The sequence below is a fragment of the Onychostruthus taczanowskii genome, unplaced genomic scaffold (genome assembly GCF_017590055.1).
Source record: "Onychostruthus taczanowskii isolate IOZ18803 unplaced genomic scaffold, ASM1759005v1 scaffold25, whole genome shotgun sequence".
Classification (NCBI taxonomy): domain Eukaryota; kingdom Metazoa; phylum Chordata; class Aves; order Passeriformes; family Passeridae; genus Onychostruthus; species Onychostruthus taczanowskii.
Window position 1 is genome coordinate 1,717,682 of NW_024499796.1, and position 24,126 is coordinate 1,741,807.

Sequence of the window (24,126 nt, forward strand, 5' to 3'; positions counted from 1 at the left end):
ACGGGGTCTTGCACTGTGAAAACTGCTTTAATGGTGCCTGTACAGCATTGCGAGTGACTCGGAAACAGCAATAACAACACAACACAAACAGAACTTTTGAATGAGAGAGTTCATACAACTTTAAACAAAATTTACAGGTGTTCCAACTGCATAGCTTTACTCTGCCTCCTCCTCAGCCTCCTCCTCGAACTCTCCCTCCTCCTCAGCTGTGGCATCCTGGTACTGCTGGTACTCAGACACCAGGTCGTTCATGTTGCTCTCAGCCTCTGTGAACTCCATCTCGTCCATGCCCTCGCCCGTGTACCAGTGCAGGAAGGCCTTTCTGCGGAACATCGCAGTGAACTGCTCAGAAATGCGTTTGAACAGCTCCTGGATGGCCGTGCTGTTGCCAATGAAGGTGGCAGACATTTTGAGGCCGCGAGGTGGAATGTCACAGACTGCTGTCTTAACGTTATTAGGGATCCATTCAACAAAATAGCTGCTATTTTTGTTCTGAACGTTTAGCATTTGCTCATCCACCTCTTTCATGGACATGCGGCCCCTAAAGACAGCGGCCACGGTCAGATAGCGGCCGTGACGAGGGTCACACGCCGCCATCATGTTCTTGGCATCGAACATCTGCTGGGTGAGCTCTGGCACGGTTAGAGCCCGGTACTGCTGGCTCCCACGGCTGGTGAGTGGGGCAAAACCAGGCATGAAAAAGTGCAGACGTGGGAAGGGAACCATGTTCACCGCCAGCTTCCGCAGGTCAGCGTTGAGCTGGCCCGGGAACCGCAGGCAGGTGGTGACACCGCTCATGGTGGCCGACACGAGGTGGTTCAGATCACCGTAGGTGGGGGTCGTTAACTTCAGTGTTCTGAAGCAGATGTCGTACAGCGCCTCGTTATCGATACAGTATGTCTCGTCCGTGTTCTCCACCAGCTGGTGCACCGACAGCGTGGCGTTGTAGGGCTCCACTACAGTATCTGACACTTTAGGGGAGGGCACCACACTGAAAGTATTCATAATTCGGTCTGGGTACTCCTCACGGATTTTGCTGATGAGAAGGGTACCCATGCCAGAGCCTGTGCCACCACCCAGGGAGTGAGTAAGCTGAAAGCCCTGGAGACAATCACAGCTTTCTGCCTCCTTCCTTACAACATCTAACACAGAATCGACTAATTCAGCACCTTCCGTATAATGGCCCTTTGCCCAGTTGTTCCCCGCTCCGCTCTGACCTGGAAAAGAGCCATTTTCGAATTAGATTACGGTCACTGCTTCCTGCTTATTGCTTGCAAGCAAAGCCTAAGAGCATCAGGCTCCATGAAAGCTTTCATCTTATCGAGCGCAGGGCTGTGGTTTCACACAGGCACCTCTGCAGTGGCTCGCCAGACACAGGCAAACATTAATTATCAATGATACAGCAGCCACTCCATTTCTCCCGGTGGCACGCACGGAGGCGGTAACTAAGAACCGAAAAGCAACGACCTCTGGTGCCACCTCGGAGCTGCTCCCAGCCGCAATCCCGGTATTCCACGCCAGGATTACCCCCGTCCGGGCCGGTTCCTCGGAGCATGTGCGGCGGGGCAGCCCCGCAGTGCCCTGCCCGCCCCACCCCGCGGTTCCTCCCGCCCCCGCGCACTCACCGAACACGAAGTTGTCTGGCCTGAATATCTGCCCGAAAGGCCCGGAGCGCACCGAGTCCATGGTGCCGGGCTCCAGGTCCACCAGCACGGCGCGAGGCACGTACTTGCCGCCTGCAACACAGGGAGAGCCGTGACTACCGCGCCGGGGGGGGCCGGGGGGAGCACGGGGGGCGCGTCCGGGCCCTACCTGTGGCCTCGTTGTAGTAGACATTGATGCGCTCCAGCTGCAGGTCGCTGTCCCCGTGGTAAGTGCCGGTGGGGTCGATGCCATGTTCGTCGCTGATCACCTCCCAGAACTGCCGAAGAGAAGCGCGTCAGCGGCGGCCGCGCCGGACCGGGCGCGCTCCCCTCCCGCCCCCGCGCCCTCTTTCCCCGCCCGGACCTTGGCTCCAATCTGGTTCCCGCATTGCCCGGCCTGCAGGTGCACAATCTCTCTCATGATGGCGGCAGCTCCGAGCGCTCACGACAACCCCAGGCTTTCCCCAACCGACTCTGGCTGCGTGAGGCAACCGCCAGCCCTTATATAGCAGCGGAATGCGCGCGCAGCCTTCTTCTCCCCGCCCAGGCGGCCACTCGCAACAACGATTGGATGCTTATAGCGAGGCTCTACAAATGAGAGAATCTAATTGGCTAGGCCGCTGTCATTCAAGCCGACGGCTCCTATTCACCCCGCCCTCCTGTCTGTTAGCTTTACAGTTAGGCAACCGGGAGCCGCGAGTGCCCGCCTCACCTCGCTCACGGCGTTTCCGATTGGCTCAATTGAATGATTGATGTCGAAGCCGATTGGCTGTCGACCGTGGGGGATGAGCTAACGCCGTTTGATTGGCGGAGAACGAAGTGCCCTGGTAACCGTCGCAGTGACTCCGCAGCGGGCTCTGGGCGGTGGCCGCCGCAGCCGCTCATTCACGGACCCGAGTGCGCGCTTTGCGCAGCGGAGGCGGCGGCTCCTCCTCACTGCGGGACAGGGCGGGTTCCCCGCGGGTCCCCAGTGCTTCCCCCCCGCCCCTCGCCTCCGCTCCTCCAGGCAGGTCTGCCTCCTTCCTTCCCCGCCCGTCCCCCCGTCCCGCTCCAGCAGGCGCCGCAGCGGCGCGGCGGGTGGGGGAAGGACCCCGTGCGCGCACGCGCGGGCTGCAGCGACATTCCAGCACTTTCTGGCGCGCGGCCCCGACCCGAGGCTGGCGGGGCCGCGCGCGGGCGTTGTCATGGCGACAGCGCGCGCGAGTGGCGGGAAGGGGCTGGGGCGGGCGGTGTGAGGGGAGTGTGAGGCCTTGGGAGGCTGAGAGGGGCTCTGAGGGCTCAGGGAGCCTGGCTCCTCTGAGGGCTCGGGGGTCCCTAAAGGCTCAGGGTTCTGGCAGCCGTGAGAAGACTGGGGGGGCTCAAGGATCTGTGAGGGCTCGGGGGTGCGGTAAGAGCTAGGAGGGCTGTGAGGGAAGTGTGAGGGCTTGAGGGGCTGTGGGGGCATGGAGACCCGTGAGAGGGCTGTGAGGGTACAGGGGGAGTGTTCAGGGGGGTCCAGCTGCTTTGAGGGCTTAGGGCTGCTCTGAACCCTGCAGTGGCAGCTCTGTAGAGGCCCCTATGATGTGAGGGGAAGGCCCCAGTGAGGGCCTCCTGCCTGTGAGGGGATCTGAGGTAGACATTGCTTAGTTATCAAGGCTTCCCCACGTGGGCACCTCCATCCTGGGCTGTGTGTGGGTGCTGCAGCCCCGTCATGAGGCAGCTAGACACCCCATGCTGGATAAATACCAGCCTCACCTTTCCTTGTCCCTTATTCTACCTCCCAGCTTTGTGAGCACATTCTTGCCCAGACAGTGCATCCATTGGTCACAGTTTTATTAAGCATATTTGAGTATTGTTTCAGTAGAATATTTTTATGGTTGTATGTATTCATTGTGATGCCAGCTTGGTCTACAAGTCCCAGCATTTCTTCTTGTTTCATACTGGAGCAAAAACTTGAAAGAGGCTCCTAATGGAGCTCCCAAGACAAGGAGTCTCGTCCTGCTGCCTTGCTGTGGGGTGGGCTGAGGCAAACGCAGCCATGACCTCAATTCTGCTGACACAGGCCAGCTCTGTGGGACACACAAACGGCTCGTACACATCCTGGAATCTGTGCCTGGATAACAATAATCCACTCCTGTGCCTGGTCAGGTGAGGAGGAGGTGGCAGGATAGAGAAGCCCCATGAAGGCTTTGGCTGGAGGTTGAATGGTCTCTGGTAGTCGGCTTAATACAAAGAACACGATGATCGATATTTCTGGCGTATAAACAACATATTCCTGCAGAGGTGCTGGAAGGAGTCCAGGAGCACTTGGAGCAGCCCCAGAGCATCAGGAGTGACTGAGAGGGTCCTGGGAAAGGCCTGTGTCTGCCTCGGAGGTGTCTGGGGAGACACACAGCTCATCCCTCACATCCACAGCCTGAACGCAGCAGGTTGATGCAGCTCCCTTTGAGATAGCTGAGTAATGCAGAGGCATTAGGGTCCAGGTTTATCCTAATTTCAGGCATTGATTAAATAGTGTTCACACCTGAATCAGAGGAAAGGGATGGCTCAGCCCACACCAGCTCAGAGCAGTCCTCTGACATCACCTTTCTGTTCTCTGTGGTGCTGTTTGAGGTGACCAGTTCCAAAAACTGCAGCATCATTTAGGTGCTAAAGGCAGCCAGGATGAATCTGGATATGACTTGCTCAAGATTTCACACAAGCCTGTGCTAATCTGTAAAGACAGCTTTTCCTGCAGGATGTGATGCCATCTCTTCAGAGTAATGTACAAAAAGAATCCTGGCTTCTTTCTGATTAAAACCAGGGAATGTGGAGTGTGCTGTGTTGTGCTGTCTGGGGAGGTACATTCAGCATCAATTCTCTTCAGGTGTGCTCAGCACAGCGTTCAGAGGCACGTGTGCTCAGGAAACCCTGGAACACCTGCCCTGACATGGAGTGGGGGAGCCACTGCAGGGCTTGGGGGAGGTTTTCTGCTACAAGTGCTGCTGTGTTTAATGCAGGTACAGGCTTGGGGTTTTTTCAGCCAGGGCCAGAAAGCAAAGGCCTGTGTCCCATCCATGTCCTCGCTGTGTGAGCAATCCCGAGCCATTGTGCTTCCCACAGCCTCTACTCCAGCCTGCACTGCCTTTCATGTTTGGGAAGCTGCTCTGTAATGTGTGGAGTGAGCAATTGTTGCCACCCCCAGCATTCCCAGAGGCAGTGTGAGAGTGGAAATGCTCGGTTAAGGCTCCCATACCTGTCTGCAGAACCCAGTGCAGCAGGGCTAGGACCCTATGGAGCAGCTAAACTTTGCTCTCTGATTGAGCTTCCAGAAGTTTCCCAGGAGATTCAGCCACCTGAATATCTGAGGAGGAGGCATTTCAAATTAGTTGTGCAACATTAATTTTTGCTAATTCTAGCCCAGACAGCAAGTATGTATGTTCTTAGCTACCTGCACATCCACAGGAAATGACAATTCTGTCTTAAATATTTTTCCATTTTTTAAATTGAAGTAAGATGCCAGTAGTTTTCTCTGAGAAGGAGCACAGTCAGGAATCTCCATGGAGAGCTGCTGGAGCTGCTGACCCTGTCAGCCCTGGTATTTCTGACGCTGTGGCAGGCCAGCATTAATTAGTGTGTGCCAGGAGGTGAGCTGGCAAGTGCCACAGCAGGTCTGTGCCAGAACCCTGGCTCACACGGAGCATTCCTCTCAGGGTGAACCTCTGCACGGAATACTGAGTGTGAGGCAAATTCTGGGACAAATATCTTCACATTCCGTGGTCCTGCCTGAGCCAAATGCTGAAGTGCATTTCTAGTGGCCCTTGGTTAGTGGAGAGGCTGCAGCTTGCCAGAGTAGGGAATGCTGCAAGGCAGTTGGGAGGGCAGAGAAAGGAACAGCACTGAGGTGGGATTTTTGTGGCTCCCATGTTGTGTTTTCGTTGCAGACATCTGTCTTAGCTGGTATTTGATTACTTTGAAAGCTCTCCTCAAACTCTGCTGTAAGTGACAAGCAGGGAGGTTTCACTTCATTTAGGGGCAGATCCCATCTGCAAGTGCTGCATAAATTAATGCTGTAAGAAGGGTCCTAGAAAACATCAGGGCAGTGTTATATGGCCAAAGACCCTGGGTATAACCCAAAGAGAGACACAGGGAAGTTAAAACAAGTTGGAAATCACATTTCTGTTTTGCTGAATTAGGTGTTAGGGTTTTTTTAAACTTTTTATCGCAATTGTTTTGGTTTTGTAACTACCTGTATTGCCTTTTGCTTGGAAACAGATTTTACTGTAAACACAACTGGTTTGGACAGAGTGAGGAGGGACTTTCTTTTCACTTTTGCATATTACCTTCCCCTTTTACTGAACAAGTGTTCTCTGTGTGTGTGTACAGAGCTGATCCCTCCCCTCAGCAGGCAGGCACACAGCGACTGTCGTTCCTCTCTTGGTGCTTAACCAGTGAGATTGCAGCCTGTGTGTCTGAAACAAGATCCAGTGTGAACTGAGCCTCTACCTGGGGCTGCCAGGAGCCCAGACAGGAATCACAGGACTTATTCTGTTTCTGTAGGTAAAAACCTGAAGTTAAGGGAGGGACGCTGGAGGATGAGTGTGGGTGGGAGCTGCCTCCAGAACCAGAGGGGTTTTGGTGTTGGGGTTGTTCCAGGTTTATGGTAACACTGAAGTGAGACGTGGGTATGTGCAGGTGTTTTCTCCTTCTCATCTGATTGTTACTTCTAAGGGTAAGCAGTCTTGTTTTCCAGAAATTACTGCTCCTGTGATATTGAAGTTACGGAGGTGAGAGGCTGCTTCCAGAGGCCAGTGAGTGAGAGGTGCAGTCGTGGGATTCGTGCCTGAGGGAAATCAGAGTAGCTGAATGGGTCAAGCCACAGACCCACCCAGGCCAGTGTCTTGTCTCTCATGCTCTGCAGCACTTATCAAAGAGGAACAGGGCAAACAGATATGGATGTGGCAGGTGGTTCGGGCAATTCTTTAGCCACAAGCAAGTAACTTACCCCAATGGTTTATTATGAATTTATCTAATCACCTTTTGCAGCCATGTAAACTTATGGCATAAACAGCCTCCTGTCCTGGTGAGTCCTGCGGGTTAACTACGATTGGAGTGCAAGAAGAGCTCCTTCCATTTGGTTTGATGATTTCCACTGAGTAACTCCATTCACAAGGCCCTGAGCCTGTCCCTTCAGAGCTTTCACTCCAGGACTGTTTCACATGTGTTGTGATACTGTGAGACAAGTTAATGCTAAACCAGCTTTTACTTTGTGTAATGTTTGGCATTACTTGGCCATTTACATCTCCTTCATGTTTGAAACCTGTGAACTTTGAACATTGTTCCCATGAAGGTTCCACGGCTCTGCTGCCGTTCCTTGTCCGGTGATAAGCCTGATAGCTGTTGCCTTCTTCCACGTGGAGGATCCGTTTCTCCTGAGACTTTCCACCAAGAAGTGGTGACTAATTTGGTCATGAGGTGCACATATGGTGACACCCCTGCTGTGAGCAAAAATAAGCTTTCCTTCACACAAAAGTTGATTTTATCACTCCTCTGTCTCTCTCAAACCTCCTCTTCATTCCCAGGGCATTTCTCTTCCTGGTAGGGATTATTCTTTCTCCCTCTTATTTCCAAAAGAGCCTTCATCCATACTCCATGCTAGTGTCTGTCTCCCTGCATAGAGGACTTCTTCCAGTGCCATGGCTTCTTGAATCCCTGGTCAGAGTGGCTTTCACATCCCACACAGAGAGTTTCCATACTGCAGTGTCTTTCCCCTGCATCCACAAGGTGTTCCCAGAGAAGCCTCCTTGCTAACTGATGTCATTAGTGGTGGGAGAAGCTGCTGGCTGTGTCAGAGATTTCCTTAGGCTTTCTGAGGGGTGCTCTGCCAGCCTCCCTCTCGTGACGATCCCTGGCATTGCACACTACTACTGCAGCAGTTCCTGTTCTGTGTTTATCTGACTTGAACAGGGATCTGACAACATCCTGCTGCAGGAGGGATGTGAATATCTCACATGGAGGGAACCTGGTCACCTCAGTGTCCACTGATCTGCACTTAGAAAACATCAAACCACTGGGACTTCCCTGGGTTTGATGGCATTGTGAAAGGACTTTTATATTAAGAAAGCTGTTGCAAAAATTGCAGGTTTTATGATCCCAGTATTCCTTCAGGCCTGTTTTTCTTCAGTGTGTTCAGAATTAGCTCTTGAAGTAGGAGTGACAGTCCATGAGGTAAGATATAAACATCATATGGCTGCCTGCTTCTTGGGAAAGACACTCAGATAGAGGATCAGAGGCAGGGTAGAAGAACAACATGAAAATATACTAAATCCAGCCATCCATGAAAGGCATTGCTCTCATCTTCTGCTGGGTTTGTTCCCCTAGGGGTTGTGGATTCCAAGGCCTCAGCCTGGGTCTCTCCTCCCATAGGGAGCCTGAGTATGTCAGAATGGGAAGAAAGAAACAACTCAGGCCCTGTGGGTGGTGCAGAGGGGAACTGCAGGCAACAAACTATTTCCCTCAATATTCATGGGAATTCATTAGGACAACTCAGATGGGATGTACTGGTTGAGAATCCATGGTGCTTTGGGATGCCTAAATGACAGTTAAGCCCTAATAGCCAGGAGCAGATCAGTCACCCTGTTGTGTATCTGAAGCTAAAATAGAGAAAGTCCTCTCTGGTGTCAATTTTTTTATCTAATACTTTTTATTTCCTTCTTATTGGTATTTGCTGACAGCAGCAGAACTGCAGTTGCACATGAGCAGACTTTATTATCTGCCAGAAGATCTCTGCCATGGTTCAGCCTGAGTGAGAAGTGAGGGCCCTGTATATAAACATAAAGAATTTACAGACAGAAAATCCTCATTATTTATCATTTCCTTAGTTGAATTGTAACCAAAGGCCTGCAAGCACCTTTGTTTCAAAGTGAGTGAGTTCATCTAGAATCTCCTTTTAAGTAGATTTCAGCTGTCCAGGCAATCTGGGAATTTATTCTGCAAACTTATTGTGGGGCTGACATGAACAAGCTGCTCTATAGAGAGCTGAGAGGAAGGAATATGTTACCAGTATTAGCCTCTTTTCTTATCACAGGTTCCTCATTTTGTTATTTTATGCCTTTTTTGTTACCAAAACACCAGTTTTAAAATCCCAATCTATCTTATCATTTAGTAAAAACATCTATAAATGTTTTTATCTGTTAGAAAAAGAAGTGGCTGTGGGTTTTTGCATGGCAGAGCAGTATTCATTGTCAGGGTGGCTCAGGGGGCAGGGATTTAATTCAGTGGCATGTGCAAGGCAAAAGTGAAGTGTCAGGAGGCCACGCTGAGCTCATTGCCTAATTACTCACTTATTATCTGTGTGGAAGTCCCAAAGCTTCTAAACAAGAGCTTGGGGAAGTTCTGGCTGATACCCTTTTCTTTTGGACCCTCTGATCTATTCCAATTCAAGAAGGTACAATGACTAACAGGCCAGAGCACCAGGAGTTCCTGGCATCTCACTGGCTTCTTTCTATTTCTGACAGTGGTAGGATTCTTCCTCAGCAGGTTCCAAATCTGAGCCAGGAATGCCAGAGCTCACCCCTATGCTGTCAGGTCACCAAGCCAGAGCTATGTTAAACAATTGCATTTCCAGGTGCAGGATGAATGAAGCCTCAGGAATTTCCCTGATATTGCTGACTCCATCATAACCTCTTTATTTTTTCTATGCCACCTTGCCTGGATGCCTCCTACCTTCTTCAGATGGTTTGAACAAAGAACACATCAAAAGGTGTAGGCATTCTCTCATCAACTAAATACCAGCAGTCAGGTTATCTGAAATCTCTTTCTTTCACTGCCTTCAGGGGTTCTCACTGTGTACCCCAAAAGTACACAGCAAAACAGCTCTTGAGTAGAGGCAGCAGCAGCACCCTGAAACATCCTGCTCCCTGAAACATTCTGTGTTCACAATAACCCCCCTGCTTTGATCTCTTGCCAAGAATAACACAGACAGTCTATTAAAACATCTTTAATGACATGATACAATTAAAAATATCTAACGTGCAACTCAAAGAAATGAATATGAAGCTTAAGTCTGTTTCCACAGCCCTGTAAACTTGACTGGCAGGTTCCAAACCTTCATTAATTGGCCTGAAAATGCATGAATACCCCAATATTATGGGGGTGTGTCCTATATTATCAGTTGGGAGCACAAGGGACGAATAATCAGATTTGAAAGGATTTAGGTGCCATGGTAGCTTTAAAAATCCTGCAAGGCTTACCACTGCATCTGTGAGTATTTACATTTCTGTTTAAAGTGGTCTGAAAAGCCTTGGAGACACTCGTCCCTGAGGCTCTTAACAGTCAGTGTGTTTTAAGTCTCTGAAGCAGTTGAGAAGAGAGCTCTAAATGCCTTAGTCAAAGGACAGTGCTTGTGAATCGATCCCTTTTCTTCACAGTAACACAGAATTTGTACAGCACCTCATCTTTCAGATGTGCAGAACAGACCAGAGGAGCCAGAATGACTGCCAGGTCCCGGGGGAATCCTGATTATTAGATCATAAAGTAACTCTGGTCATGGTGAAATATGAAAGTGACAATTAGGAAAGCTTCTGTTCCTGAGTCTGCACTGGTCTAAAGGGCAGTGTCAGCTGAGACACTTCCAGAGTCAGCAAGAGAAGCAGGTCAGTGCAAATGAACAAACAGGTGAGCCTCAGCCCAGCATGAGCCCAGCTTTAGCAAATGTGAAATTAAATGTGTTCATTTGAGTCCTTGCTAAAGAGTTCAAATTGGCAATTTTAACCCTGTGTGGCCATGACTCAGCTGAGAGACAAAAACTGTGTGTCTGTGCCCTTTGTTTCTCCTTTGATCCTCTGCACATTTTGTAGAGGCCAAGACTAAGAAGGATTGGTTTTGAAGGATTCCTGGTCAGCAGGAGTGTTCATTGGAAGGGACACGTGGCCATCATCACTGACATGAAAGCACAGACAGATCAGGCAGAAAATACCTGCATTTTCCCTAGAACATGGAAGCAGTTTTTTGTATTCTGACTGTGTTTTAATGTCCTTCCAGTCTTCACTAATGGCAATAGTGCAGGTATCATCTCTGGAGAGGCCACAGAAGAGGACAGAGCGCATTTTTCAGACACCACCTCTTCTGATTTGACAGGATTATACAATATTAGCTTCACAACAGCTCAGGGCCTGCCTGCTCAGAGGCATCATTTCATGTCTGACATGAGTAATCCCAGCTGTAGCCCAAGGAAGAGCCATGCAGGCCGTTCTTGTTTGGAGAATGAATAGTTTGCCATCCACCAGGAATCACAGACTTCCTGTGGAGCAGGATCCATTGTCTCAAACTACAGCAGTGCAAGTACCAGCAAGTTGCTGGGAGCCCTGCAGAAAAATCACTCGCATCCTCCAGTGAGTTACACCTCTGTGATTTCTGTCTGGACCCTGTTAACTGTGCTCTGACAAGAGTCTTGAGTCACAGAAAACCGTCAGTCATCGAAAACGCTGCTGTTCCTGTGACTGGAGCTGCTCTCCTTGGCCATCACTCGGTACGAGATGCGCATGAAGGAGCCCATGAGCAGCACGACGAAGAGGATCAGGAGCAGGGACCAGACCCCCGGCTCGATCCCCTTGAGGAAGCTTGGGCTGTCCTGGGGGATGGTGCTGCTCAGACTCAGCAGGTACCCAAGAGTCCAGCCAGATGATCTATCACCCATCTATTGAAATAAAAAGGAGAGGTCAGAAGAGAAGGAGACGGCCTGGACCCCAGCTGTGTTTCTGTGCATGGGCCCAAGGCTTTGTCTGCATTATCTGAGACTGCTGCAAGGATTTGGCTTGCAATGAGGAGCTCTCCCACTCTGAGTGCCCTCAGTACACCAACAGGCCTTAGTGGCACTTCCACCCACACCTCTGCCCATGGGCACGGGTGCTCCGTGTAAGCTCTGGCCTGGGCAGCCCCCTCTCTCCTGAGCTGTGCTGTAGGGGAGTGCTGTTCTCTGCTTACTGACGGGTTTTTCTAGTGGATCTCAAGCCTGCATTGTGGATAGTTGTCTCTCTGGCTCTGGTTGAACCTCAGACTTATGGTTTAGGTTTGCTTGTCTTTCCAAGATGGGCTCCTTGGGGGTCCTGGGCCTACCTCATTACCTTGCCTTTTCTGATGGTCACTACTTGGCCTTGCTCAGTGGGACCATGGCTGTGATTATCAGTTGTGAAGAGGTCTGGGAACAGGCTTTCTTTTCTTTTGTGAAGGGAATGACCTGAAAAAATTCCCCTGTCTTTAGGACCTCCAGATCCCAGAGCAATTTCAGATCTTATTAGAGATTGGGTTAGATTATTAGATATTAGGAAGAAATTCTTTGGGAGGGTGAGCAGGCCCTGGCACAGGGTGCCCAGAGCAGCTGTGGCTGTCCCTGGATCCCTGGCAGTGCCCAAGGCCAGGCTGGACACTGGGGCTTGGATCAGCCTGGGACAGTGGAAGGTGACCCTGCCCATGGCAGGGGTGGAATGAAGTGAGCTTTAATATACCTGCCAGTCCAGAACCAGTCTAGGATTCTATGATGATAAGGTATTTATCAACCCTCATGAATTTAAAAGTGGTTGCAAAAAGGTAGGGAAGCACCTTTTGGCTCAGGAAATGTTACCAGCAGCTTGTCCTTAGCATTAAGTGGAGATCAAGCTGTACTTCCTTCCCTGTCAACACAGATTTCTAAAGATGGTGCTGATCCAGAGAAGATTTTTGACCCATGTGTTTTTCAGAGAGGACAAGTGTCATCTCTGGCTCTTTGACAGTGGTTTTCTTGTTTATCACAACTGTGAATCCATTTAACAAAACTGTCCTGCTGGAGAATCCCAGCTGGTTAGGGCTTGTCAGTGTGGGAGCAGGCTGGCTGTGCTGGGACCAGCCCTCCTGGGAACTGGGAACACTGTGCTGAAGGAACTGACCTTCTGGAATGCAATCCAAGCAGGCTGGTCAAAGTCAAGTGTGTATCCTCTTGTACTGAGATGGAAGATGAAGGCAGACACAGTGCAGTAATCTACAAGTGTATCCAGGCTTGCCTGGGACTCCCTCATTAGCTGGTGCCATTTCCAGAACAAAACAAAAGAAGATGGGGGAGAGAAGTAAAATAAGTAAGTACTCAATAGCCAAATTCCAGGCCTGCTACAGCCTCTCCTTTCCTGTTCTGAAACTGACTGTGGGACTGGAGGAGGGGGTTTGTGTCCTGTGCCCACTGAAACCACATTTCCTGCACTCACTGGGCTGTGAGGTAGAATTCAGTGTCATCTGTTACTTTGTTCCCATCTTACCAAGCCAGATCCAAGAGCAGCAGGACTGACACCAGGTTGCCTTGCTGGTGAATTGCTTGGTAGGATTGATTCCCTGCTCTCTAATCTAATTAGGTTAAACTGATGCTGCAGCCTTTCTCCCAACTGGAACATTGGGGTCTTTCTCCTCCTTCCAGAAGAGAATGCTTTAGGGCACTGCCTATGGCTCATTAACAAACCCTGGAGAAATTGCCCCATTTGAATGTTACTGTGGATGCTCCATCAGTGTAAATGCAAATGAGGGTGACCTCATAACCACCAGCTCGGGGAAAGAAGTGACAAACTCCTTCTGGCTTGGGCTCCATGGGCTCAGGTGAAATGGGATCAACCCTGGAGTCTGAGTAATTGTGTCCCTTGCACTTAAGGACAGAAGGACAACAGAAAGACCAAGGTGATGTGCAGGAGTGAGTAGACAACCTTCCTGTTTACTCCTTAAAATAATGTCAAAGGTATTTGTGGCTTTTCATTTAATTAGGTCCAGCTGTTGCCAGCAGCAACTGGGATTTGGGAGGAAGGAAAATAAGTAGACCCTGTTTCCTCAAAGTTAAAAAAAACCAAAAAAAAAAACGAAAAAAAACCCCAAACCAAAGAAAAGCCCCACAAAAACCCAAAACCCACAAAACCCAGACAAATCCAAATTTTTCCCTGAGGGAACCAGTAAGTTACAGCTCTGTCAGTCTGAGCCCTGTGGGCTTTTGCAGCAAACTGTTCCTTGCTTCCCATTCGCCCTGCACACCGAGTCACTCCACAGTCACCTCTTTGACAGACATCCCACACAGCCTCTGGACAGCCTGACCCAAGTCAGGAGAAGGTGCAGTTCCTCTCAAGAAGTCCATGGCCTCAGAAACCACCTACAACAGCAGCAGAAATAATCATCAGGTGGGACTGTGCCCTGTGTCCTTGCATTGCACACCAGAAATTGCCCCTAGTGAAGTGAGGGGCAGTGGCTGAGCATTGCCAGGGTGCCCTTGGTGTGCAGGGTTGGTTCCTGTGCCTTGGAAGGGCTCAAGGGACACGAGCAGAGCTGTTGCTGTCTGGAGATGGAAACAGGGCTGTTCCCAGCATGCATCCAGCAGCCTTCCTGGCCCTGCCTGGATAAGTAGACTGGTCATAGAACCAAAAAATCATATTGGTTGCAGAAGATGTCTAAAATCAAGTTCAACCATTAACCCAGCAATGCCAAGCCCACCACTAAACAATGTCCCCAAGTGCCACACCTACACAGCTTTTAAATCCCTCCAGGGATGGTGATTCCACCACTGCCCTGGGCAGCCTGTGCCAGGGCTTGACAACCCTTTTGGTGAAGGAGTTTTCCCTAATATCCAATCTCAACCTCCTCTAGCACAGCTTGAGCCATTTCCTCTCCTCCTGTCCTGCTCCCTGGGAGCAGAGCCCAACCCCCCCGGCTGTCCCCTCCTGTCAGGAGCTGTGCAGAGCCACAAGGTCCCTTCTGAGCCTCTTTTTCTCCAGGCTGAGCCCCTGTCTGGCTCCCTCAGCCTCTCCTGGGACTCCAGCCCCTTCCCCAGCTCCCTTCTCTTCCCTGGACATGCTCCAGCCCTTCTTGCCCAAAACTGAGCACAATATTCATGGTGTAACCTCACCAGTGCTGAGGACTGGGAGAAGATCCTGATGCTCCTTGGCACCATGTCCATGGGAGACTCAGGAGCAGGGAGCTGGGGAAATTCCAGTTACCCTCCCTGGAAATGCCCTCAGCTTGTCCTAGGACCTTGAGCTACTCCTGGCTTAACAATCCAATGACTTTGGCCGCTAAGTTCAGGTTCTCAGGTAGAAGGGTGCTTGTGCTGCAGCATGATGAGAAATTTGTAAGAGAGGGGCAGAGGATCTCCAGCTTTACCATAGTCTTGGTGTGGGAAGACCTGCTCAGCACACAACTCCTGACTGTCCCATCCCTGCTGGCTCCATGGAGCTCTAGAGTTGGTCTCATCAGCAGACATTGAGGAGACATAGATGAAAAAAGCTCCCCCACTGTCCCTGTGGGAAGCCAGTGGTCCATGTTTGAACAGCTGTGTGGCAATGAGGGGGAGAGGGCAGGAGTGTCATGGTCTGGGTTCCCACTGTATTGATTAATGGTCAAACTGGTCCCATTTCATGGGTTCCTCATGCCACTTGCTTACCCCAGTGTAAATGAGAACTCACCAGAAACCTGGTCTGAAGGGGCTTGAGACCACTGCTGAGGGAATGCTTGAAGAAGTTGCAGGAAGAGGAAGAGTTGAGCAGGCTTTGCACGAGGTTCATGCAGGCTGTGGGATTGCTGGAGCCCGTGATGTTGAAGACCTCCTTGGGGCCAGGGATGTCCCATGTGTCATCACTGGCAGCACAAGGCCCAGCATGCACCGATTGCCACTGCACTTGCTGGGAGTAGGTGAGGGGCCAGCAGGGATTGGACACAGCTTTAGCACTTCTCTGATCCTGGAGGCAGGATAAAACAAGGACAGAGGAGCAAGAGAGGACATTGGCAACCCAGGGCTTCACACAGGAAGACAGAAAGTAACATGGTTAGGAACAGCTTTCCCCAAGCATCACAGTGCTGAGATTGAGCAGGGAGACTGTGAAAGCTTTGCCAAATCTTATGGCATCAAGTCAACCACGAGGCCCAGCCAGGTCCCAGATCCTGCTGAGCTCAGGGCCCGTGACTGGACCTCTTGAGAGGTGATGAGTCCCAGCCCTACCACCCTCCCTTAGAGCACAAATACAGTTTCATGCACCCTGTGCTCTTTCTAGTTGCAAGAAGGAGGCTGTTCTGATCTGCCTTCCAGATGGTTCAAACCCCACAAGAATCAGTGGTTCTTATCTCTAGCAATTTAGCACTATAACTGTGGTGAAGTTGGTGTCCAATGTGTGACATTCAGGGCTTAAGTAAGGGCAAGTCAGGTTTATAGAGAAGAAAGTGAATGGGCAGGGAGCAGTTAATTCTTGAAAAACACAATTTTGATGAGGATTGTGGTGATTCTTGAGTTTGTACCATCCTGTACCACTCTTTTCCTCCTCCCCCATTCCCAGGTGAAATAAAGTTTGGAAGAACCAAAAAACTGGCATGTTTTCAAAATGAAATATTGCTCTTTTAAAGATGCTTCAGGGTTAAAGTCAGCAAAGGAAATACCCCAAATGGAAGGTCCCACTTGGTTCCTGGGTGTTCCCATTCTGGGATGGAGGAGCAGTTCCTAGGAGCCAAGGCAAGCCTTGCCTCTCCTCCCCCTGAAGGTGATGTTGACACCTCTGAAGAGCAATTTTTTCCTTGTGTGTGTTAAGTAGGAGCCAAATAGAACCTGTAAGTAGGAAATCCTTGAACTGCTGCCTGTGTGTCTGCTAGGAGGGAGAGAAAGTTTTACAAATGCACTGGGTTTTTCTACTATGTGCAAACAGCCTCTAGTAAAGAGGGATTGACTTTAAAGTGATCGACACTTTGCCCCTTACCACACCTTGTGCAGCTGGCATTTGGTGATGTTGTGCCCCTGAGCAGACACTCACCTGGATGAGCAGAGAGAGCAGACACTCACACTCACCTGGAGGAGCACAGCGAGCAGACACTCACACTCACACTCACCGGGATGAGCACAGAGAGCAGACACTCACACTCACCTGGAGGAGCACAGCGAGCAGACACTCACACTCACACTCACCGGGATGAGCACAGAGAGCAGACACTCACACTCACCTGGAGGAGCACAGCGAGCAGACACTCACACTCACACTCACCGGGATGAGCACAGAGAGCAGACACTCACACTCACCTGGAGGAGCACAGCGAGCAGACACTCACACTCACACTCACCGGGATGAGCACAGAGAGCAGACACTCACACTCACCTGGAGGAGCACAGCGAGCAGACACTCACACTCACACTCACCGGGATGAGCACAGAGAGCAGACACTCACACTCACCTGGAGGAGCACAGCGAGCAGACACTCACACTCACACTCACCGGGATGAGCACAGAGAGCAGACACTCACACTCACCTGGAGGAGCACAGCGAGCAGACACTCACACTCACACTCACCGGGATGAGCACAGAGAGCAGACACTCACACTCACCTGGAGGAGCACAGCGAGCAGACACTCACACTCACACTCACCGGGATGAGCACAGAGAGCAGACACTCACACTCACCTGGAGGAGCACAGCGAGCAGACACTCACACTCACACTCACCGGGATGAGCACAGAGAGCAGACACTCACACTCACCTGGAGGAGCACAGCGAGCAGACACTCACACTCACACTCACCGGGATGAGCACAGAGAGCAGACACTCACACTCACCTGGAGGAGCACAGCGAGCAGACACTCACACTCACACTCACCGGGATGAGCACAGAGAGCAGACACTCACACTCACCTGGAGGAGCACAGCGAGCAGACACTCACACTCACACTCACCGGGATGAGCACAGAGAGCAGACACTCACACTCACCTGGAGGAGCACAGCGAGCAGCCTGCTGCGGAGCTGCTCCGTGCCGTGGCAGGGGCACTGGCGGCTGTGCACCCTGTGTGTCTGCCCGTAGAGCTGCAGCCTCACTCCCTCCTCTGGGACCTGTTTCTCTTCTTCCAGCTCGGAAGTGAGCCGTGCTGAGGTTCCTCCCATGGACAGGACTCCTGCCATCCCCTTCCTGGAGGGGACCAACTGCCCTTGCCAGTCATACTGACCCAAAAAGAAGAAGAGAGGTCAGTCCTTGACACTTCTCCATCTCAGTCACGGCCAAGTGCCAGCATTAGTGCACAGAGAGAAAGCAGCTCGATGGTGCCCACAGCCCAACTCTTTTTTGCCCACAGGACACAAGGGTGCTGAAGCAGGGGCTTTGGAGGGAACAGAGGAGCCAGTGTACAGGCACTGCCACCTGCACAGAGCCTTCCCACAGCCTGTGGGGGCAAACAGGGCCGCCCAGCCCGGATGGCTGTACCAGGCAGTGGTCTCAGCAGGCAGAAGAAGGGGACAGTGGACAGGGTGGTGGAGCATGGCAGGGACGTTTCCAAGAGGGCATATATGGGTTTCAAGTGCTGCCTTGATGCTAAAGTGATCCTTCAGAAGAACCCTGTGGCATCATCTCCTGCAGTCTTGCAGAACTGACTTTGGCAATGCTGAAATTTGCAGCACAGGCAGGAGAGTTTACATGGGGTAAACACTCTGTGCCTGGCTGGAGGAGGCTGTCAACATGTCTGATAATTCCCTAACCAGTGTGTGCCTGCTGCTGGTTATCAGAGCTGCTTTTCACATCCCTGATGAGAAGTAACTCTGTCTAACCCACCTTTCTCTTGCCTTCTGAGTTATTTTTGAGACCCTTTGGCTTGAGAAGTGATGGGTGAAACAAGAAAACTGAAATGATTTTCTTTTTGTTTAGCAAGTGCCTTCTAAATACAGAGCAGGCCTTCTTGGTGTCTCACTGAGAGAGGCTTTTGCTTCAGCAGCAACAGAATCTGCTTCTCTACCATCCACATGACTCCCCATGGGACAGCTGGACTCCAGTGGCAATCCCACAGCACTCCACAAACAGCAGCAACTCCTGTTAGACAGAGGCACTGAGCTACAGCTGCAGTGGAGTTCTTGGTGATGGCCATGTCCAGGCTAGGTAAGGTCATCTACGTGAGCATCCTGGATGTGCTGGCCAGAAAGCCTCATGTCTGACAGGGCAACTGCATGGATGTGTTCATGGAAGGCCAGAGCAGAGATTTGGTTCTTCAGCCTAGTAATGACCATGGAACCACAGAATGGTTTGGGTTGGGAGGAATATTAAAGCTCACTTCATTACAACCCCCTGCCATGGGCAGGGATACCTTCCACTGTCCCAGGCTGCTCCAAGCCCTGTCCAACCTGGCCTTGGACACTTCCAGGGGTGGGAGGATGGGGCATCCACAGCTGCTATGGGCACCCTGTGCCAGGGCCTCACCTCCTCACCTCAACCAGCTGGTGCTGGATCTAAGCTGCCTCCTCTGAAAGGCAGTGGAAGTTGTGCTGAAGCATTAAATACAGGGGTTTACCCATCCCATCACTTGTCTCTGTGGCTGTCTCTTAACAGGAGCTGCTCAGCCCAGCTCTGTGTGGCCCAGGGAGAATCACCCTTTACCTTGAAGAAGTTTTCCAGGACGTAGTTAACAGCAACCCAATTGAATGCTTCTTCCTCTGGGCTGGACAGGATTTGTGCCCCTTGAAAGTTGAAGGGGGATGACTTCAGGGTGCCAGTCAGAGCTGCAAGGAGACTGGCAGAGAGGATGGGATGGGTGAGGCTAAACACAAAAGAAAAAGAAGGCACATTTGATGTTACAGGACCCTGCCAGGAGCTGCCTGCAGTGGGGGCACACTGCAGGGCTTCTGCTGTGCTCCCTACTTTGGGTAGTAGCCCACAGACACAGTGACAATCCCACTCCTGCTGCTGCTTCCCTCTCCCCTCGCATGGCACTGGAGGCAAGAACAGCAGAGGGATGGTTTGAACAATTGTGCCACTGTTTAAGAATTTAGAACCTTAGTACCCTCTGTTACTGAGGAAATCCTCTAGCCCTATCCCACTGGCCTGGTCCCCTCCAGACCTTGCTTTTTCCCAGTGTCTAAAAGGAGATGAACGTCCCAGTAATGTGGTGACTGAGAAGAGGATCCACAAGAGTGTGTGTGATAAGGGGAACCTTCCCAGCACCATTTCCAATTTGCTGACAAGAAGCACTCCTGCAAGCCTACGTGGGCTGTCACACAAACTGAAAACACTTGAGCTTCCAGACTGATGGGTGTTTTCCCAAGCACTAATTGTGAAAGTGGAATTGTGAAGGAGACACTACCAGCCTGGCAGCAGTTGCAGGACTGTCATCTTCACGGCTGCCTGGGGCAACACATGGAGACACAGCCACGCCATGCTCCTCTCCTCAGGGCCCGAGGAAGGTTTACCTGGCTAGCACACTAGGGATGGCTCACCCTGCAGAGCAGACAGGGTGAGATGCCTGTTACAGAATGATCCCGTGGTGTGTGCTGATCTCTGGCTGTGGGTTTGCAACATTCACTCACTTCAGCTGCCTCATGCTGGTTGTGGCTCCCAAGTACAGGGGGGTTTGGCTGTGCTGCTCTGCTGGAATCTCATTCTGGGCCCAGTTCAAACACGGCTCCAAGCTCTTCCCAGCTTTCTGAGGAGAATCTGAGTAGCTGGAGACTCCTGGACCTGAGGACCACGGAACAGAATGGAATTTTAAGGGAGGTTATGGGAGAACTGTGAGAGCTGTTACCCCAGAGATTGCTACCCTAGGACATGGTTAAGACAGAACCTGTCACAGGTGGAATGAAGGAGACCTTGCAGATATCCATCCTGCTAAAATATGGAACTGAGACAAAAATGTGCACAGAAATCCCAAATTACACTAAGACTACCCTAGCTCTGCAGCTGAGACATCTATACCTGCCACATGACCGCTGCAACAGCTGAGGCTGTCTCAGCCCACAGAGGAAGAAATGTGGCTTTAGTTGCCATAGAAATAAGCAAAGGACACACAGAAGCTGATGTGTCACCTCTCTCCTCCAGCCACTGAGCCCCTGCTGGCAAGCAAGACACCCCTGCCCTAGAGGAAGCCAGTGCCCTGCAGAGGGAAGCTCTGTGCCAGCCTTGACTCATTTTTCCAGCAAGTCAATGGGGTCTTAAATGCTGGTTTTGAACTACTACCCAGGCAGAGTCTCCCTTCCCCATCCTCCTGATTCCCTCACCAGGTGCTCTGCTTTCTGTGGCACAGGCCACACCTGGGCTCCAGACCTGCCTGGGCCTCTTGTGCTGCTGCTGCCAGCAAACTGCCTCACAGAGCTGCTGCTTAACCCAGCCACTGAATGAGGGACACAACAAGGTTTCAGGGAGCCCTTCTTGCATCTTCTGTGTGTGATTTGTGTTGTTTACAGCCTGCAATGGCACAAACCCTGTTCCCTGCTTGCTGTGCAGCTGCCCTCCCACAGCATGCTGCTGCTGAGGGCTCAGTCCTTCCCAGCATCCCACTACAACCAGGCTTTAACATCAAAGCAAGATTAGGAGATAGGGAAGGAAAACCCCATGCATTAATGCATGAAACGCTCTCAGCTGGCATTGGCAGGGCCAAACTGATTCAAATTTGTGAGGAAAACCCCCAAATTCTCTGAAATGGGACACCTAAAGGCAAGCTGAACTCATGCTTGTGTTGTCAAATGCCACACAGGGGATTGGAGTCTTTTCAGCTCTGTCCTGGAACTACCCCCCACTCACTGCCCAGGGCACAGTCAGGAGGAGGCAGAAGATACCAGGAGTCATCCTGCAGTCAGATTTGTCTCCCTTGCTGTTCACTGCCTCTCCTGGGTGAGAAGCTCCAGCAACCTTGGCTCTACCACTGATCCATGTGGACATCAAGACAAGCCACATCCTCTCTGCATGCTTCCCTGCCTGCAGCAGCCCCAAAATCCTGACACCTGCTATTGCCAAGTGCCTGATGGCCAGCTGTGTGTGGCTAAATCTGCCCAGCCAAGAAGAGACATACTGAAAATAGGCACGTGCTTCACCATTTCTGTGCACAGCTGGGTGGTGCAGGAGCCAAGGAATTTATGGCACTGGTCCATGCACAGGTCTCTGTTTTTCCATCCATCCCATGGCAGTCTCACAGACCACTGAGTAGGAAATGGGCACCTTACCTTGCACAGGACAGGAACTGCATCCTCTGATCACCCCAGTCTTGTTTGCCTTGGTGGTTGTCCACTGGTAGATGAACAGGATGGTGCGGGATGGACCAGCATCCAGAACAATGCCATACTGGAAAAACCCCACAACGTTCTACTGAAAAACACTATTGAATGCCTGCTGACTGATATTGTAGGGTTACCCAGCATATACAGGTGTTCTGCATGACCCCTGGGCCTGCACTGCCGTGTTTGAGTTTGCTTGTTACATTCAAAGAGCAGGCGAAGCCAGAAGATTATGAGGATTTGCAGGGGATCATCTGCATTTCTGAATATATATGAGGAACAGCAGGAGTGGAGAAACGCCCAGAAATACACCAGCCCTACAGTGGCATGTGCTGGAGCTGCTCCTGAAACCAGGCAGAGGGCTTCCCCTGAGAGCTGAGCCACCTGGAGCTCAGGAAAAACAGGTCCTAAAGCAGTGGGAGATAGCACTGTACGAGTTCTCCACTGATTCTGGGGCTCAAACTGCTGCTGATTGGTTTGCTCAGGCTTTTGTGCAGGGATTGGAGGGCTGCAGCTCACTTGTCCCGAGGAGCCCAGGACTCCTGTGCCTCTTTGATGTCCCACTGCAGTGAGGGTGTGACACAGGCGAGGATTGCCCTGATGTGTGCAGAGCTGTCTGTGGAGCTGCAGCAAGCAGCACAGACACTGTACAGCAGCCCTCAGAGACAGAGATGATGTCTTGGCAGGAAGAGCAGCAGCAGTGAATATGACCAGCTCAGCCCCTTGTCCCCTGGCAACTCTGCCATTACCCAAGCCAAGGGCTCTCTGTCTCTTTGTCCCCAGTGTTTGTCTGTTTGCTTCTGACCAAGCCTTGCTGCTCCCAGTATATGAGGATGAGCAAGTGGAGGCCACTGGACCACCCTGCAGCACAGCTCAGGATGCCCCCACACCCAAAATAGCTCCAGAGCTAGTCTGGGGCTCCTCTGCTCCTATTGCATGACCCCAGTTTGGGATATCTCATACAGACAGGAAGGAAACTCATGAGCTGCATGCTAGTGCGTGGTCGAAGCTGGATCTCACACACAAATAGATCTGTAACTGAGTGGGAGGAGAAACCTCCTGAGAGGTTGATGTTAATGCCACCAGAAGGGTTTCAGCACCAGACTGAGCTGGCTGCAGCCTCTCAGTGAGGCTGGCTGCCTGCTGCCCTCCTGGAGCTCCCAGTTGCACCAGTCCTGCTGGCACCCAGGCCAGGGGCTGGCGGGGCTGGGCTGGAGCAGCAATGCGGAAGGAGGCTGGAGCTCCCTGCCCGAGCCTGCTGGCACCCTCCCACACCAGTGACAGCTCGGATTTCTAGCAGGGACATGTTGGCTGCCTCAGAAGAGGAAGAAAGGAATGGCATTGGTGGAGAAACATGGATATTTTTTTTCCTCCTTCAGAAAATTAGAGGCTGTGCTGGGAGCACAACAGAGAAGGGGAGGGATCACCACATTTATGTCCAGCTCAACACCAGGAAAGGACAGAACATGGAGCAATAATGGGGTTTTTAATCCAGTTTTGTTTCTGAGAGGAACATGGAGGAGGGGTGCTATCTCTAAACACACAGGATAGCCTCCTTCTGTTGGGTGAAACAATGGTGTGCCACTGAGCTCACCTCAGCAATGGGAGCACCTAGAGACAGAGCAGGAGAGCATTAACCCCCCCAGATCTGACCCAGCTGTGAGGAGCACACTGGCTCTTTGATTGAAATCAAGATAGGACCAAAGAGAAAAAGGCATGAAAGACAATTTGTTTTTAGGACAGAAGGAGCAGTTCAGGGGCACATTCCTACTGATTTCTGAGAGGGACCTAGCTCTTTCCCTGCACTGACACCAATGGTTCCTTGTTGCTTTGGGGAAGCTCCTGCCATGGGCTGCCTCCTCTCAGCCTGCCCTGAGCATCTCCACTGATCCATGGACCATATCCAGCCTGCATTCCCTGACCAAGCCAAGGGGTGGGCTTGTTTCTGGTTTGAAAACCTACAGCGTGTTGAAAGATGCCAACCTGTCCTGACAGTCTTGTCCCAGTTCCCTCCTCGGTTTGTAAGCAGCTCAATAATAAAATAATGTCAAAAGCAACAAAACAGCCCAGCTTAGCTGCCTGTCTGCCCCCTGGAGAGCCCTTACCTTGGTCCTGAGTGGGGCCACGGGCACATCTTTGGTGGAGACACAGAGCAGCACGATGCCCGTCAGTCCCGCTACGATCACCAGCCAGGGGGGAAGCAGCTCACGCCAAGACATGAAGAGCTTCTCCTTTCACCAGAGAGGAAGCAGTGGAGCAGCAAACCGGCTGCTTCAACAACCTTTAAAAAGAGCAGCAAGGCGTGGCCGGGGCCAGGCTCTGACTTAGCCCAGCCCCAAGCCACAGGGACCACAGGGGCGCGTGGGCCTGGCTGAGATGTGTCAGGCAGCTCTGCTTTCCCTTCCATCCCTGCTGCCCATAAATTGCAGGAGGGCTCCGTGCCCGTCCCAGGGCCAGCTGTGCAACGGCACCGCTGCAACCTCGAAACTGCCCCAGGCAGCGGGGCTGAGGTAAACAGAAATGTGGGGTTAA

General features: G+C 51.6%; 2 protein-coding genes across 2 annotated transcripts; both read right to left on the reverse strand.

Annotated features, from left to right (window-relative positions):
• Positions 1-8: 8 nt before the first annotated feature.
• TUBB4B (tubulin beta 4B class IVb) lies at positions 9-2,143 on the reverse strand. The gene is made up of 4 exons (XM_041406406.1): positions 2,008-2,143; positions 1,813-1,921; positions 1,626-1,736; positions 9-1,217 (listed from the first exon to the last, which is right to left on the reverse strand). Exons 1-4 carry the CDS (start codon positions 2,062-2,064, stop codon positions 157-159), a joined length of 1,338 nt encoding a protein of 445 aa, XP_041262340.1. The 5' UTR covers positions 2,065-2,143; the 3' UTR covers positions 9-156.
• An 8,927-nt stretch (positions 2,144-11,070) lies between these two features.
• Positions 11,071-23,818, reverse strand: LOC121337102 (ectonucleoside triphosphate diphosphohydrolase 2-like). Its single transcript, XM_041406948.1, has 9 exons — positions 23,700-23,818; positions 21,544-21,661; positions 19,915-20,065; positions 18,989-19,148; positions 17,341-17,568; positions 15,062-15,334; positions 13,660-13,755; positions 12,524-12,655; positions 11,071-11,298 (listed from the first exon to the last, which is right to left on the reverse strand). The coding sequence occupies exons 1-9, from the start codon at positions 23,811-23,813 to the stop codon at positions 11,071-11,073; spliced, it is 1,500 nt and encodes a 499-aa protein (XP_041262882.1). The 5' UTR covers positions 23,814-23,818.
• Between the last annotated feature and the right edge of the window lie 308 nt (positions 23,819-24,126).

Bases quoted from the DNA above. Each gene is read 5' to 3' on its own strand.
- LOC121337102 (XM_041406948.1), bottom strand. From the start codon at position 23,813: ATGTCTTGGCGTGAGCTGCTTCCCCCCTGGCTGGTGATCGTAGCGGGA. The intron at 20,066-21,543 runs GTAAGGTGCCCA...CGTGGTCCTCAG, and splicing joins CAGTTCCTGTCCTGTGCAAG to GTCCAGGAGTCTCCAGCTAC. The intron at 15,335-17,340 runs GTGAGTGTGAGT...TCCTGCCTCCAG, and splicing joins TGCTCGCTGTGCTCCTCCAG to GATCAGAGAAGTGCTAAAGC.
- TUBB4B (XM_041406406.1), bottom strand. From the start codon at position 2,064: ATGAGAGAGATTGTGCACCTGCAGGCCGGGCAATGCGGGAACCAGATT. The intron at 1,922-2,007 runs GTCCGGGCGGGG...TCTCTTCGGCAG, and splicing joins GGAACCAGATTGGAGCCAAG to TTCTGGGAGGTGATCAGCGA. The intron at 1,737-1,812 runs GTAGGGCCCGGA...CCTGTGTTGCAG, and splicing joins CTACTACAACGAGGCCACAG to GCGGCAAGTACGTGCCTCGC.